The sequence below is a fragment of the Lacerta agilis genome, chromosome 9 (assembly GCF_009819535.1).
Source record: "Lacerta agilis isolate rLacAgi1 chromosome 9, rLacAgi1.pri, whole genome shotgun sequence".
NCBI classification, from domain to species: Eukaryota; Metazoa; Chordata; class Lepidosauria; order Squamata; family Lacertidae; genus Lacerta; species Lacerta agilis.
Window position 1 is genome coordinate 34547929 of NC_046320.1, and position 18377 is coordinate 34566305.

General features: G+C 40.1%; 1 protein-coding gene across 1 annotated transcript; it reads left to right on the forward strand.

Annotated features, from left to right (window-relative positions):
- The first annotated feature begins 423 nt into the window (after positions 1–423).
- On the forward strand, positions 424–11473 carry ASIC5 (acid sensing ion channel subunit family member 5). Its single transcript, XM_033161223.1, is given in 11 exon segments — positions 424–508; positions 1063–1366; positions 2048–2279; positions 3488–3610; positions 4402–4551; positions 5121–5268; positions 6805–6861; positions 7550–7718; positions 10181–10191; positions 10194–10271; positions 11213–11473. Coding segments are annotated over 11 exon segments (1533 nt in total). The 5' UTR covers positions 424–468; the 3' UTR covers positions 11434–11473.
- The last annotated feature ends 6904 nt before the right edge of the window (positions 11474–18377 follow it).

Sequence of the window (18377 nt, forward strand, 5' to 3'; positions counted from 1 at the left end):
TCTATTTATAACATCCTCTGAATGACAGACATCTCTATGATCATGCTGGCTAATTTTCAGCAGCTACAAATTCTGTGTTCACAGATGACTCTGCCAGCATGTGCAGCACAGTTCATACAATACCATTGTATGTTATTTAAAGAGGGAGAGGGGAGTCAAAAGTCCCATTGGTTGCTCAAAAGTCCCTGCTTTTATATAAACCCTCTGCAACCTGCTACTTTGGGAAATTAAATGACTCAATTACTTTTAAATTCCAAGAATTCTCCACTTTTATCTAGCCTTCCATAAATTATCTGTGTTGAATCCTGTTGCTCACTTTGAAAAATGTTATGTGTATAGCAACAGAGGTATGTGAATTGTCTCTTGATGTGTATACATGTAATCCCACCCCCCCTTTCCTCGTTTTATATAAGCAATTAACTGCCAGTCTTCTGTAGCTGAATTTTCTTTTCAAATAATATATGCCCAATGGAGAAGCTTAGGAAATTAAGTGGATTTCATGACAGAGGTATGTAACAGTAGCTATTATAATGCTATGCATCCTTGTCTATGTGGTATTCTTTTGGGGGTGATGATTTAGATTTTCTGCAGATACAAATACTTTTCTTATGAAAAGTGGTACGTATGATTTTATGAATCTTTTGATCATACTTTATCAGTAGATAATGGCTGCAATCCTAGGAACACTTACCATTTTGCAGAGACATCTAGTAAGATGCTGTGCTGTACTTGGTCTGACAACACACACATAAGATTGAGTGTAGATCTAGAAGTGAGCACTGAAGCAAGGCACTATACATTAAAACAGGGGAAATGTCTGTTAGTGCTACTTCCTGTAAAATTTTGAGTAATAAATGCTAATGTTTGTCATTACTGCTTTAACCGATATTTCAACTCAATGCTTAGAGGCATATTCTAGATACGTAAACCTCTGTAACAATTAATCTGGCAATGCTACATTATGGCTTTTCCCTGTCATTGGGATCCACCTTGAGCATCATTTTCATTTGGTTTTGTAGGGAACCTGTGTGCCAATAATTTTTCTTCTTGTCAAATGTTAAGGATTATTGGAAAAAGCCAGGCTCTATTTAACAAGAAAACCACTGCCGTCTCTGGAAGAAAGGAAGAAGTATGATTATGAATTTGCAACTTCCACCTCATTCCATGGAGTGCACAATATTGTTCGTACAAGGAGCAAGAGCCGTAAGGCACTGTGGATGACAGTAGTCGTGGGCTCCATTTGTTTGGTTGCCTGGCAAATCGGCAGTCGTTTTGCCAATTATTTCAGCTGGCCCACAACAACAGTGGTAGTTCAGTATGTGGAAAACATAGAGTTTCCTGCTGTAACTTTTTGTAATCTGAACAGGTAAGGCACCGTTTACCTCCTGTAGGAATGGGCAAATGTGTTAATTTTGGTTTCTCTCAGATTCTCATTCTTCCCATCTTCAGTTCAATTGTCCACATCAGTTTGAGAAGATTTTCTTTCTTTTTAAGTTGAAAATTCATGGAAATTTATTCCTCTATACACCTTTTAATATACAATTTTATGCATTTCTGTATGTTATTTTCACTGATACACTTTAATATTCATTTTTGTTGGCTAGAGAACTGCATTGCAAAATTCAGAAAGTGTGAATTTGGAAGACTCTATGCGTGTTGGTTCACATGTTGTGTTGGAAGGTGCAAATTAAATAAACCCACCTTAAAATGCAAATTAAATTGAATTTCCCCATAATTCCTATCCTTCTGCTAGATTTTCTATTAAGGTATATTGAGCTTACCAGATTTTTTTTCAATGAATCCGGGGACACTTTTCAACTTTAATGGATTTTGTATGAGGACTGATTTGTAAATCCGGGGACTGTCCCTGGGAAACGGGGACGTCTGGTAACCGTATATATATATACATAGGTCTTCCATAAAAAGCAATGCTATGACCAAATACCTGCCTGGGCTCCTTACTCTGTTTCTTTTAAAAGTTTTAAGAGCTGCTTTGGAATTATCCCTTGGAATTCAGGCTTAACCCTGCTTTTATTTATGCTCACAGGTTCCAAACCCAAGCAGTAGCTAACCTGAGCGCCATTTTCTTCCTGTGGAGCATAGTGTCGGGAGTACTACATTTGTTCGATACTAGGGAAAAGTTTGGCCAAGAGATAATAGACTTCCTTCATGGGAATCAAAATTTCAGCATCAAAGAATTCACAAGGAATAATGGTTTCTATCTCAACAACAGTACATTGTTGGATTGTGAATATTTTGGGGAGCCGTGTTATCCAGAGGTAATATTTTCATTTCTATTATCAGAGATAATGTAGACATTGTGAGGGCATGTGAGTGTGGAAACATGCAGATAACTTTGGCCAAAATCTAGTGATCTTGAATGTATCACAAAATACACCCATCCTTTCATATGGAGAGGAGACTGCATGTACGTACAAAGGACTAGATCGCATACGTTTTGTTGGGGGCTATTATTATGATACAAATTTTATTTCCTCAGTGGACATCCACCAATCATGAGCATCAAAGACTGGAAAATAAGTCTGTAATTGCTTGTCTAAGGCTTGATAAAGCTTAATGTGGCAAAAATCAAAAGGATGCTTCAGAAGTCTACACCTATGAATTTCATCCCATGTTTTAAAATTCTGAATGACTTGATCTGGTTTTAAAGTGGGAATAAGGCACTCAGAATTTGTCATTATTTTGTTTCTTTGGGAGGAATTCATCAAATGTTCTGTCAGTGCTGAGACAAGTATATGTCATACAACCCTTCACATGTAGGTTGTAATATTCTCGAGTATGCATGGTTGACAAAAGGTGTTTGACAGTGAATTGTTGTAGCGGTTGTGTGAAGCAGCTGGTCAGTGAGAGTGTATGGATGGTCATAAATATGTTGTGTACTTTGAAATTCTATATTATTCTGCACTGTAATGCCCTCTGATTTTATGTAAAACAAAAAACAAAACAAAATGGATATTGATTGTGTTTTTGTTAATGTGAATCATTTGCTGGGCATTGTACTTATTGCTCATGTAAATCTCTTTCAGATATTTTAAATAGTAAATGGAATAAATAAACTGTTGAGAGACACTGCTCTGGGGTGTTTTGTTGCTCTGGGCAAAATAATAATAGTTCCCAGGACACCAATCAAAATGCTTATTACCTGAGGCTGAAAATATGGTATAGACTTCCTTCCCCCACCTTTCAGTAAAAAAATACAATGATAATAAATAAATAACAGTTTGATGTCCCTTCATGACACCCCAAATCAGCTGCCTGGACATCCTCCTCATTCTGCCTTAAAATATCTATTGGTAAGGCCAGTTTTTACTCAGGTACAACCCTAGGGACTATGAGGAAGTGCAGCCAAGAGGTTAAATAGGTTGCATTTCACATTTTCATCCAAAATAGCTCTCTGTGAACATACTTACTTAATATTAGATGAGCTAATTCAATTTCTTATTTTCTTTTACTTTTTTCATGGAAGAACTTTGAACATGTCTTCACTGAATATGGAAACTGCTTCACCTTTAATCATATTAACATTCCAGCAAAAAGAAGAGTGAGTGTCTCTGGAAGGGGCTTGAGTTTGCTTTTCGATGTCAAACAGGTAGAGATATTCAAAATGTTTCTACAATGCGACTGCAAAACCTTGATGATAAAGGACAGGGCATGTGGGTCACTATAATGGTACAAGTTATTTTAAAGCAAAGAAAAAATACATACATGATTGACGTTTCCCACAAAATCAAATTTAATGAGTAAAGCTTATGAAAGCCATAAAATATAATCTGCATCCTGGAACTCAATTTGCATTGGCAGATTTTGAATTGGTGTGAAATCTGTCGTAGAGTCAGATCAGATGATAAGTGATATGGTGATACATTTGTTGTTCAGTCGTTCAGTCGTGTCCGACTCTTCGTGACCCCATGGACCAGAGCACGCCAGGAACGCCTATCCTTCACTGCCTCCTGCAGTTTGGCCAAACTCATGTTAGTAGCTTCAAGAACACTGTCCAACCATCTCATCCTCTGTCGTCCCCTTCTCCTGTGCCCTCCATCTTTCCCAACATCAGGGTCTTTTCCAGGGAGTCTTCTCTTCTCATGAGGTGGCCAAAGTACTGGAGCCTCAACTTCAGGATCTGTCCTTCTAGTGAGCACTCAGGCCGATTTCCTTGAGAATGGATAGGTTTGATCTTCTTGCAGTCCATGGGACTCTCAAGAGTCTCCTCCAGCACCATAGTGGATTACAAAACGAAGATGCTGCATACATTTTTCTTTAATGTTAATTATGGTAGTAGTAGATAATTTTTTTGCCAAGCAATTCACAGTTCAGTGTGACAGTGATCTGAAGATTATCCTCTGTAATTTTACTGTAACCCTTTAATGCCTTGTGTCCTAGGCAGAGTTCACCGATGACCCCACTCTTGGTTTTATTGATGTCGGCATCACATTTGCTATCCACTCACCTAAAGCACCTCCCCGATTTGATGGTTTAGGTGTATCAACCCCAGTAGGAATGCATGCTCATGCTGCAATCCAACAGGTGAAGGTAAGCATTAGAGTAAGATACAAAGAAATGGAAGTATGGCTAGCCACTTTAAACCAATAAACTGCATATGCAATCATCATTATTGATAATAACAATATTTAACAATATTAAAATACAATATTGAATCTATTACAACAATTAACCCCTAATGATTGACAGTTTAAAATATAACCAAGACTTTAAATGACAAGGAAGGATAAAAAGCAGAGTAAAAATTTAATTCGATATAGTACTCCAGCTCAGTTCTATGTTCAAACTCCAATGTATACCTGGAGCTTCCTACCCAGAAATTCTTTCCCATCCAGTTTCACACCTGAGCATCCATCTTGAATCAGACAAATTGAAGCTAGCTGGGGGCAGTCAGGCTGTCCTCTGGGGGCAGCCCTGCAGAACAACAATCAAGTTTACTTTTAATTTATTTCAGTTTGGTCTGGTCCAACAACAACAACAAAAATCTTTTGCAGCAATCTGTGTATGTGTGGAGGTGGGAATGGAGGTGGTTTCTGTTCAATTCAAACTTGACAGTAGCAATGGATATAACGTATGTCACGCCATTTATTTCATTCAAGACAATTATTCAAGAATACCCTTGGGGAGAATGCAAGCCAAACATCAAACTTCAGCACCACAAGATCTATAGCACCTATGGATGCCTACAAGAATGCAAAGCACGCCATATTCAAAACCATTGTGGATGCTTACCGTTCATGCTCCCAGGTATAACTGCTTTTTTTTTGCAGTGTTCAAAGAAATCCAACGCGAGGTGTGAATCACAGCTTGGGGACGCCTTTAGCCAAGTTTGAGCTATCTGCTCACTTGTAAAACCTATGCACAAGCAGGGAGGGCAAAAACAAGCATGTGGTCAAAGGTCAAAAGTGACTTCTGGCAGCTCCTAACACAATTTGGAACCCTTATTGTGCAGGGTTCCAAACAGCACAAGGAGAAAGAACTCCTTTCACTCCTTTCACCCTTTCACCCTCCTGACTTGTAGAGCAATGGGAGGCGGGGCTTAGTGCTCCCATCCCCAGTCCCCCTGCACAGCATGCAAGCATGTGACATTACTGTAGTGTCTTTAAAGATTACTTTCTGTACAGGCAGATCATCCCAAACTTTCCTCTGCTGCCTCTGAGCCTCTGCAGAGCGGTGGAGGTACTGCCACATCCACAGCCTGGCTGCTCATGGAGATGGTAACCTAATCCCTGTATCAGCTTCAGGCTAGTTTAGCTCCAGGCCAAGATCAGGACCAATGCCAGCTAGCATCAGCTGGGAGAGAAGCTTGGGATCCAGTGGATCCAGAGCCAGCTCAGTTTCATCCCTGCTGTTGGAATGGCCCATTTGGAGGCTTTTTGCCAGGCTCTGCTGGCAGGAATACCACCAACTTGCTTTTCACCCACCCACATGGGTGCATGTTCTGCACTGGCAGAGTGACAAAAGTATCACTCCATCAGTGGTGGCCAGAGGAAGGACGGCTGAACCAGCAGACGCAATCAGTGCAGCTCGGCATAAGGAGGAGGGATTGAAATGTAGTCTCAGACAGCTTAGTTTCAAAGATAAGTCCTTAATTGCTTAAGAAATTGTCTCATGCATAAATGACAGCTAAATAATGAAACCATTAGGACATAAACAGGCCACCTGAAGCCTAAGGGTCTAATATAGCTCTCATGTACCCTTCACCTTATTTTCAAAAGCTCTCAGCAAAATGCTTCAGACCTCCAGCGAGAATGACCTGTCTCTGCCCAAGCAGTCCTCCTGCGGAACAGAGAGAAAAGTTGGCAGTAGGTGAATCAAGGGGCTAGCCTGCCCACCAGAGGTTCAGCTCTGCGTATGCAGTCCCTAACATATTACCATCAGATGATGTCCTGATGATGATATGATGATGAATTGCATTTCTTACCTGCAAAGGTGTCCAGGGTGAGATACAGCATATAAAAACACAACATTAAAATTGCTTAAAACAATTTACAATCAGACTAATAGGATGGGTACTGAAGATATATTTGTCAGGTGTCAAAAGCCAGGGTAATATTAATGCAGCCCCAAACAGCAAAAAGATTGCCCATCCTCGGCTCAGGTGCTATGAGTTTTCTACATGAGCTTCAGGTTGATACATACAGGCATCAAATTCTTTGCATTACTTGCTGGGGTCACTTGCTTATTGGTTATTACAGATGGATTCAAATGTGTGTTTTGATACCTTTGTCCTTGTGTTTTTCTCTCCTTCCCCACTCCCTCTTCTTCACACATGTTGAAAAGGAAATGGCACAGAATGTGACTTGGACAAATTTTACAATTGTGTTTCTCCTGAACTGTGTAAGTAAAGCCAAAGCAAATACTAGAACCTGTTTCATAGGTACCAGACAGGGCCATGTCACAGTGATTACTTCTGCAACTGGCAACCAGCTAGACCAGTGGGGGTGGGGGCATGTCTCACATTTTTACCAACCTGTGGAATCCCAGTCACACAAAAGCATCATTTGCACCAGGACAGTCAGGCTTAGGAGGAAATCCCATAGCCTGGGATATTCTGCTGATGGGAAGCAAGGCTAGCCTCTGCAACGGTTTATTAAGGAAAGGAGAGGACTTGATTTTTCTCAGAATACTTTAAAAGCTCCCAGCTGAAAGTTGTGTTTAGACAAACCATAGATAACATTCTAAATGTATCTTCCAAGCATCTGTACATTTTGGTTTGATTTCATAAGTTCCAAATGCTTGAGAAATTCAGTGTGAAATACAGGCACCTATTTTTAGTGGGAAACCACACACTACCATCTTTCTACAACTTATCCCAGAATGTAAGGCTGCTGACATAGATTCAAATTACCACCAAATCCTGCAATAATATATAATATTTATTATGTTTTATTAACTCATTTGCTTGGGATGATAACTCAATCTATTTTTGTTGATTTCACTATGGCTGCTTGCAGATGGTGGTGAACATGAACGTCGCCTTTTCTTTTGAGTTGGCATTTATGTTTGAAATTGGTTTCCATTTTAGATAAAATTGAGCTCGCAGGATTGTGTACAGCAGGAACACATAATTCCACTTGCCCTGTGCCTTGTGAGGAAACAGATTATCCAACCACCATTTCCTATTCAACTTTTGAAAGTGAAAAGGCTTTGAAATTTCTTTCCACAAAGCTGAAGAAACATCCAGAATATATCAGGTACTTTTCTTCTTCATTGTCATGCTGTCAAGAAATGTGTTTTGCACAAGAGCAACTTTTATTAACCAAACTGAAGACATATTCAGGAGATGTTGGACCCAAAGAACTACTATAATTCAATGGCTTCTGTTTTTATTATTTATTTCATATGTTTATATACTGCTTAATACTAAAGCAGTCACTAAGTGCTTTACAAAAAGAGAAAATACTATATAACAAACAATAAACTGGGAGAACTACAAGGTATGCAAGTCCCACTGTCTGCCTTTTCGCTATATGAAAATTCACTTATCCAAACATAAATAATTATGCCCGAACCTTGCTATACACACCACAGATTCAGATTCAGCCAGAGTTTGCCTACTTCCTTTCTTCCTTGCTTGTTTATGCTTTGCTGGTTGGTGACAAGGAGGGAGCAAGCAAGATCAGACAAATCAGACAGCAGGACAATTAATTTTTCTTTGCCTTTCTTTTGCTGGTTGCCTACAGCCATTGCAGAAAGAACCCATTGAAAAAGCAGGGGAGAGATCAGAAAAAAAAATCCAGATTAGAAATGCTCCCATAGGAATCATTAGAAATTGTGGACTTGTTATCTGAATGCTTGCCTAATGAATGATTTCCAGGCAAAACATTGTGTTTGGTAAGCAGGACCTGTGTGTACAATATAATACAAAACTACAATATACAATATAAAACAATAAAATCTCCCAAAAGTAAAACATATGGCAGCACATTTTGAAAACATTTTGAGTCAGGAATCTCTTCACCCGATATCTCTTCCACCCCCCCCCCCCCACACACACACCAAAGCAAAAACATATAACTTCTGCAAGGGTAGTTATGTTGCCCTGCAACAGCAAAAACACAGAGGCACCTTAAAAAAGAAAACCTAATAGATTTATGGTAACATAAGCTTATAATCACAGGCTCTTTTAAAAATGTTTATAATCCAATATAAATTTCAAAGTGAGGACTCCTTAGTTTATCTGCATTATCACTGGAAAGGTCTCTGATTTTATCAACACTAAAAGCAGTTTTATTAATGATTATGTTATATTAATCTTGTGAAGATCAAACTACATAAGATCTGTGCTTAGATCTCACATTTCCCCCTACTTTTAGTTTAATGGAGCTGGGGAGGCTATGGCTTAGAGTAAAGTTCTTAACTCTGTTCCTCCTGTGACATTTTCTAATCTACTATTAGCTCTACTTGGCAGCGGGTAGGACTAAAGGAATGGTCCCCCATTGCCACTGCTCTGATCAAAATTGCAGCTGCTTTTCATGAAAGTTAGAAATGTAATGGATCTTCCCCACCTTGTGTAATGGTGCCTTCATAACAACATTTTTATTTTACTCCTTCTGACATTTGATTACTGTTCACAAATGGGGTACTATCTAGCAATTAGTCACCGAAGCATGACAAATTACAGGGAAATGCTTCTGTTCCCAAGTGATTAACCAGTCAGGATCAAACAAACATATTAATGAGTGTAACATCATAAATTATCTAATAGTCATCCATTGATTTTTCAGAAACTTAAAAAGGTAGTCTCAACTATTTACAGCCCTATTCCAAACATGTATTGTGGTATTGCCTCAGCTACGCCAGGAAGCCCAAACTGTGGGATCCATTAGCAGGGTCATTATGGTAATTATAATGCAACAGGTTTAAAATGGAGAAGGTCCTTGAAGAAAGGAGTGTTCACGTGAGTTGAGCCTTCATTTTTAGAGCTAGGATTGCCTAACATTGATTTATTAAACAAAATTTAATGGTTCATTAAAAAAAAACTTAGCTCAGAATTTAAGTAATTGCTAGGTCAGGGTGAAGCACCCAAAGCTGGTCATCAGCAATCATTTGAACTGAGTAAGTAAATGGTGTCATTTTTCATTGTTTGTGATCCTAGGAATTTCAGTACATTTTGCAGCAACCAATGAGGGTTGCCACTAAGTGTACACTCAGCCCAGAGTTTCTGCTGACTTTATCTCTTTGGCACATGTACCTAAATGAAACATTCATGTTCCCAGGCATCTATCTGTTTGTCATATCCAAACATATTATTTTTAGATTCATTTTTTAAAAAAACCTATAGATGTGTACTAAAGAAAATCCACGGACATTATCCAGTCTTCCTGCCTACCTGGATAATCTGTTCTATGCACAAGAGTTGCCTGCTTCCCATTGGAAGTTACCCTTCTTCCCATTGGGATATTTCTTATGAGAAGACACAGGGGCTCATAGGAACTGTTTGGCTGACTTTATAATATGTGAAAACACACCTGAGTGCACTGCAGAATCAAATTCTATGTTCTCCCCACCTCCCCACAATTTCAGATTATTGTTACTTTGTTAAAAGCATGAATAGTATTTTCTGCAGATGGTGATGGCTAGATTGATCATCATGATGATATAATAATAAAAGTAATACAATTGCATAATAAAAGTGTGCCTTTATTATCCATAGGCGTAACCTTGTTATATTGACATTAGATATCATGATTTGAATTACAAAATGACCCGGCAGCAGAAGGCATTGAGTGTATCTGAGCTACTTGGTAAGTGACCCAAATGCACCTTAAAAAAAAAACCTACATTTCTGTGTGATCACAGTAATGAAGCAGTTGTTGGCATAATTACTTCTATGCTGCATCACACTGACTATCACTGTTTTCTTAATGAGCATTATTTGGATCATGAGATATAACTATCTTTACTAGTGGATGGTATTCAACAGTGGACTGTATATAGTGAGTAGTATTTATTTATTTTACTCAGAAAAGAATCAATAAACATGACTAAATTAGGGTCATTCATTTCAATGGGTCTACTCTGAGTAAAAACAGTTGAATACCATCCAGTATTTCTGTATAATATGTTTCTGTTTGTTTACTAACAGAGGAATCAAGTCTTGTGTTACACTAGGTTTAGATCTAGAGTAAGTTACAGCACAATAATATTAATTTAGAAGTAATTTCCACTATGTTCAATAGGTAAGTGTGTATGGTATTTTAGTTTTACTTTGGGCCCACAGAAACCAGTACAACTTAAGTTAGTAATAGATTTCAAGAGAGCTGCATAACGGAAGTGGTTGTTCTGGTGAGTATTTTCAATCTGAAGCACAAAATCTATTCAGTTTTGAAATGGATCTTATTCAACATTGTGCAAGTACTGGTACATTTCTGTTTCAGCAAGGCACTTCCCCGTGCTATCTGCCCCACCATCCAAATGTTTTCTGGAATGTTCTGGAGCATATTTGGGGGGGGGTGTTGGGATTACAGGAGGGAGGATAGGAAGGGGAAGTCCCATTGTGATGGCATAAATCCATTTCAGTAGAGGGCAGCCACAGCTGGGTTTCACTCAGTGTGTCAGTGATTTCAAGACTGAAGACTACAATCCCAATCCTGAACACATTTAGATAGAATTAAATCATACTAATGTTGATAGAATATAGAGACACAGAATTGCTGGACCAATCTCTTTATTTCTTTCATTACAGCTGATGTTGGTGGCCAACTTGGTTTATTTTGTGGAGCCAGTATGATTACGATCATAGAGGTTGTGGAATATATTTTCACCAACTTCTGTTGGATGTGTGTCTTTCTTCTACTGAAAGCACCAGAAGTGCCCAACTGGAATACTACAGATCAGATGCACAAGCACACAAAAGAAGAATACAAGAATGTTAAGGGCTTGCAGAAAGGGAATGGAAGAAGGTGAAGTTTTCTTTTCAGTAAATGGCATTTTGTTCTGAAGATAATGCAAGAGATAACAGTATGCAGTTCAAACTTATTTCTCTGATGCAAGTCCAGAAAACAGATATTAGAGAATTTATGATGAATACAGGGCTTGCTTATCGTGGTAGTCTGCACCATCATGGAGAACACAGAGTTCCCTCATGTACAATAGAATTCACATTAGTTCACATTTATGTCAGTGGGATGTAGGTGTGCCAGATTTTCATTGGCGTGCACCAAATGACATTCCCCCATCCTAACTTATAATTGGTTCTCTCTCTAAGTTTTATTGGATAACTTTCATAGGAAACTGAGTGGGGTGGGGGTGTCCTAGAATTCTCCTAAGCTTGGAAAAGTCCTCCACCATTGCTATCCCTCTGGGTGGTAGCTTCACTCCCCACCTGCCCTGCTCCTTTCCAGCAATTTCTCAACTGTATCAAGTGTGAGGGGGAGAGCCAAAATGGGCAAAGAAAAGACTGATGGAGGTCATGGATTCAATATGAATTACCTTGGTTCTCGTCTCAAATGAAGGCATCTGAACATGCCCATGTTAATAGGAGCTCTTGAAATGGCAACTTTTATTTCTGTAGATGTATTTATCAGGAGAGCAATTGTACAGCTAAAGTGCATGACACAACTTCCATGTATCCTGCCACTTAAAGGCCAGCGGGTGTTCAAAAAGGATGCCTCTGCCTCCACCCTTCGATAAGGAAGTTCCTCTTCATTCAGTAGTCAAGATGGGCATGAGATGTAGTCATGTAGTAAATTCATGATTATTAGATGTACATCTGAACACATAATAGACATAGGCACATGTGGGCATGAATGGCACATGAGTGTGTATTTGATGGTGCAAGACTGTACTAATGAACCTGATAAAGGTGCAAACTGAAATTATAATTCACTGTGAATTCTGCTTCATTCTGCTTCATTTGGGATAGTCTGTTACTTCTCCAATGCAAAAGTCAAGTTGGACTAGCATAGTAAACTGCACACCATTAATGCTTGCTGTTGGGTGTGGGTCATGAGTCTGCACAGAAGGAAGAATGATTTGGAGCGAGGGTTTCCCGCTAAGTCACTCTGTCACTGCTAAATGCTATGTGCTGCTCATACTTACATAGAGATATAGGACCTCAGGCATCTCCACTTGCTGCCTTTTTCTCCTCCTGCCTTTCCTTATATCTGAGAATATAAGAAGCCTTATATTGAGTCAGACCTTTTGTCCATATAACTCAGTATTGTCCACACTGGCGGCTGCAGCTCTCTCCATGGATTCAGGCAGGAGCTGTTCCTAGCTCTACCTGGAGACACCAGGGATTGGAGCTGGGTCCTTCTGCATGCAAAGCAGGTGTTCTACCCCCTGAAAGGAAGTCCTTCCATATGTTAAGAGTTGCATTGCAGCATTATACCCAGCTTCAGAATGCTTCAGTTTTCCCATTCCATCTTGCACTGCATCTTGAAAAGCTTCCTAAAGAGATTTGCTAGATATTTGGAAGATAGTGGTATGGGCACAGGCCTTCCAAGTCAAAGGGTATTGCTCAAAGCAGGTTTGTGCTCTGGAACCAGACCTCAACAATTTTAGGAAATTAATCTCTGAAGCAAGTGAATAATATAAACTATAGACATTATAAAAATAGTAATACTTCCATCAAAGGTTTTAAAAAGGACATGACTGCAACATTTCACATAATGTAAAAACCCTTTTGTTAGATAGAATTTAAAATATATTGTTATAGACAGCCAACTCACCCACACCCCAACAGGGAAATATATAGCTGAGGGGAAATGTTTGATTTAGACTGGAGAATCCCTAATTGCAATTTATGACCAGCAGTGTCCTACTTAGCTTTCTCTTTTTCCAGAATAAAATGAGATATTTTCAGGTAAAGAATGATCCTTAAAACACACAATATCCATTTTTTTGTGCTCACTACTGACACTGCAGTCCAGTGAAGCCACATTTACGGTGTTCAGTAAGGGGAAATCAGCTGAGCTGTGAGCCTTCTATGTCTGATGTCCTGTTGCTCACTGCTAATGGGCAATGCCAAGGGTCCTGGGCTCCCTCCGTATAGTTCTTAATTTTAATCTGGACTTGGGCCAAATAAATGACTTATTCAAACAGAGGACTGTCCTCTGACATTCCTTCAAATCAAGGCTCAATTCTGTAAAGTAGGACCCAACCCACCCTACGTGCAATATGGCCCATGTTACTCAGAAATATGTATTTTGTCATTCTCTGCTTTCACTGAGAGAAAACTAACAATGTAAATGGTAGCAGAATTGTTATTTTGCAGGGAGTAGAGTAGCGGTCATTTTTCTTCAAAGAAATATCAGTGCATGATCCAGTGGACTCAGTGTGTTTATATGGCCTAAATGTCCTTGTTTGTGTTGACAGATATTGTCAACTCAACCCTGAGGTAACTCTGAAACTTACTTGCTTATACAAACTGCATTACTAGTATTTTGTTCCACAGACACAATATCAAACTGACAGACACAGTGTATGGAGATTCACAGGGGGCATAACTGTATACACAAAGCCCAAATAAAACAGCCCAAGGTGCATAAACTGAACTGAGTTCAATTCATGTGTTGTCTCTGGAGTTCTTGTTGCCTTCTCCTTTTTCCCATCCTGTGGCTCTGACATTTTATTTAGCATTGTATTTAGTGCTCAGTATTTGTAAGGACATGAACACACACACACCTCATCCACTCCCCCCAGACTGGATTACAGTAATCTTTGGGGTATGCAAAATCAAATAACTTCCAGGAATGCCATTTAAAAACAATGTGGCTGAGGGTCCCCACGCCCATCCGCCAGAAGGGCTATAATTCAGTAGTAGAGCATCTGTTCTGCATGCAAAAGGGCCCTAGGTTTAATACCCACTGTCTCCTGAAAGAGCTAGGAAAGACTCTTACCTGAAATCCTGTGTAGACAGTGTTGAGATAGAAAGACCATAGACAAGCTATATAGCAGTGTTCCCATGGGGAATTCTGTCCTTAATTACAAAAGTTATGCCTCAGGGAGCAGCTGATACAGCTTTTTTTTTGTTAAAAAGGAAAAACAAATCAACCAACTACCTCATCCTCGAGGACAGGCACACCTTCACTTGGAAGTTCTTCAATTCCTCTTCTCCCACAAAAAAAATATTATTTTACAGAGTGGGTGTGGGTGTGTATCTGGCCCAGCTTGAGTTGTAATGCCTTTAATACTTATTAACATTTGATCCAAACAATCAAAGTGGCATCTTGCTCTGGGCTCTAAGAGACACATTTCTTCTGAATAGCCAGATGCACAGGGACCTGGGGCAGGAGAAAGGTGTGTGCATGCATGCGCACACACCTGGATTCAGCTATCATATTTTACCATCAATTGAAATGCTCAGGTGAGCAGAAATGGGTACAGTATGCTAACCAAATGATAAGGCACTTCCATTTCCATCTCACCTAAACTCAGTTTACATATCTACACCTTTCTTTATGTATCCTTGCCATTTGATGGACATCTTGCTAATTCTGAACATCTTTCCTGTCGTGATATTTGTTTGAAATACTGAAGTTTCAAAATACTTCCATGATTCAGGTTTGACTGGAACTCTTTTTAAGAGTGTTAGGTAACACTTATAGGAACTCATTTTCTTGAGAGCGGTTGCTTATATTTGGATCCTAATGTTTATTATCCGTTTAGAATACCAAGTGTTATACCACATTCCTTGCCGGAAACCACATACACACAAAGGCTGGGTGGAAGGAGAAGAAAGAAACAGCTGTTTCCCCAAACTTACAGATATGTAAAACATGGTGTCTTTTATTGATATCACAACCATCAGTCCTCTTTACTTTGATCTGTGTTGATGTGTATCTACCAAAAAGCACGCAGCTGCTAAAGGGAGCTGTTTTAAAGCAACATTTCTTCAGTCTCAATACCATGACACATTAAATTTAAGAAGGCTTTCTTTAAAAAGCCTGGGTTTGATAATGCTGTGTAAATATTGTTGCAGCTTGTAGACATATTGCCTTCAACAGTGGAAGCAACTACTGATAACCTTTGTTGCCGCAATTTGTCCAGGCCAGACTACCTCTTTCCTTACGAAAACCATTTTTATGCTGAATTCCAAAATCACTGGTACCAAAAGAGGCCCAAGCCACGAGACTATCTTGTGATCAATTTCAAGAAGCATAAGGACTTGTTCAATACAACCTCCTGTACAAGGGACTCTGGAGTGGCACCATTCCTCAAAGTGAACATGGACCATCTGCTGTACCTAAGTACTATTTTACTTTGATCTTCCCAAATAGATATTTCCTTGTACCCTGCTCTGTTTCTCCATGGATCTCTACATCGTTTCCAGGTGCATGCAAGCCTGTCAGACCCACATAGCTTCAAAGGCAGAATTTAATTAATAACATACAAGGCTATCTTATTTTGGTCCAGCTAACTCTACACTGTTATAAGCCACCCCAATCTCTGAGTGGTGCAAGATTCCAGGAGTTGCAGACGCACTTCAACCCAGAGTCTGTGTTTCCTTTTGGACAATGAGGCACAGTGGAGACTGTGGTGTCTTTATGATTTATTTACACATATACACACCTAAGTCTACCATGGAGGGATCTCCAGCATTACATTCCAAGAGACTTTGGCTTCTCCCACAGCCATAGCATTGGATTCAAAACAGACACAAGCATCCTGCTTTTTGACTCTCTCTCCAGCCCCCTGCTTAGTAACTCTGCTGCCATTCTGAACTCTAATGTTTCCCAAAACACTGGCATTGTCTTTAAACTAAATCCTCAAGATGAGGGAGGGGACAAAACCCACACATTTGCAAATGAGATTTGCTTTTGGTCCTTTGAGTTGCCTAAATGGCTCATCCCCAGGCTATCACCTCAAAATGAAATTATCTTAGTTAATTAGCTATACACTTGGCTCAGTTAAAGGATTAACAAGGTCTAGCCCAGGCTTAGATGGACACTGGCTCTGGCTTAAATGCACCATGAGTCTAGGTATCACCTCCAAGCAAATTAGCTTTCACACCCCTAAACCTTAATTAAATTCTAGCACCCATAAGGCTATAACTATACTGACTGGAAGTAGCCCTCCAGGGTTTCATAAATGAGCCTTTCCTACTCCTGCCATAAATTACCAGACACTGAACGAAACCTGTATCCAAAGCAGCTACATCCCCTTAGGTAAAGGTAAAGGACCCCTGGATGGTTAGGTCCAGTCAAAGCAGCTATGGGGTGTGGCACTCATCTCGCTTTTCAGGCCAAGGGAGCCGGCATTTGTCCACAGATAGCTTTCCAGGTCTAAACCATTACTGGTGCATGGACAGGGGTCTGCAACCTTTAAGACCAAAAGAGCCACTTGGACCCGTTTCCGAAGGGGAAAAAAAAACTGGGAGCCGCAAAAACCATTGCGACATTTAAAACAAATATAACACTGCATTTTATTTTTAAAAATCCGATTTAAATTTTAAAAAAATCCGATTTAAATAAAAAAAAATCCGATTTAAATAAAAAAAATCCGATTTAAATAAAAAAAATCCATTTTTTTTTAAAAAAATCATTCATTTTTATCCACCCTGGGGACCACTACCAGGTCACAGCCTGATCCAAGGTGGGTTGCAACAGCATACAAATATTTGATTTGTTGTTGTTTTTTTAAAAAAATGAGTCCTCAACTGCACACTTGTGTTAAATGTTTGTCCCATGTCTTATGAAGACTGCTGGCTTTTACAATAATCTTAGTGTCTTTTACCCTTAATATTCCAGACCAGAGGCTATGTTCACCTCTTCCAACCTCCTCTCTTGCTAAATAAAGCACAGAATTGCACCAGAGAAGCCTGTGATTTTTTTTTTTATTAACTTTATTGTTTAATACAGAAAGAATGAATCCAAATGTTGACATCGTCTCGAAATAAACAAGACATATACAAAGAAAAGAAAATTTGAGTTAAAAAGCCTGCAAATGGCTCTTTGCTTAGATAAAACCTCATTATACATGTCATGACCTAATCCGTACATCATTACAAAAAAAAACGGAAAAAAGAGAAAATACTAGGATACCTCTCTAACTAATGACATCCTGTTCAGAATACATTAATCATATCAATCCCTTATTATCTAACCCTTTACGCCTTTTACGCCTTTTACGCCTATCTCCCTTAATTCCTTCTGTCCATTCGTCCATTCAATTATTATTCTATCCTTCTCCCTTATGGGAGGAGGACAAGTGGAAGTCATAAGGGAGGAGAAGCCTGTGATGTTTGTGCTGACTTGCATACAGGTGGCTGTAGTAGTTCGTAGTGTTCAAACCTTTTTAGGGGAGTTCCCTGCCCCCCTTAATGACAATGGCGATAGATTTTGCACATGAACACAGATCCAAGTTAGGACTCCTCTCTTCCACACCAACAGGTGCTTTGTCAAGGCTCCCCTAACACACACTCAGGACAGAGGAAAAACTGCAAAACGTCCCGGCCTTGCTCCGGGGCGGAGAGAGACGCGCGCCTGCGACTGGAGCGCAGTCTGAGGCTGCGAGCGGAACCAGGAGCGAAGGAGGCAGCGGCAGGGAAACAGGCGCCGCTTCCTCAACCATTTTTAAAAAGAGGGCTTCCCCCCTCGCCCTCGCCTGCCACCCCGCCGCCCCTGGCCCAGCCCGCAGCTGCCTACCTCGTCGTCGCCTCGACGCAGCAGCCAGCAGCCTTCTGAGAGGAACCGCGGCCAGCCCTCCCCCGCGGTCCCACGACCCAGCCAAGGAGTCCTGGCCTCCAGTGCCCGTGCGGGGACGCGTCTGAAGGCCCCCTTCCTGCCCCCATCCCATCCCGCCTCCCAGCTGCCTCTGGATGCCGCGGGGTCCCACATACCCGCCGACCCCGGAGCTCCCCTGTCCGCCCCAAGGCCGCCTCCCACGCTAGGAAGACTCCCGGAGCT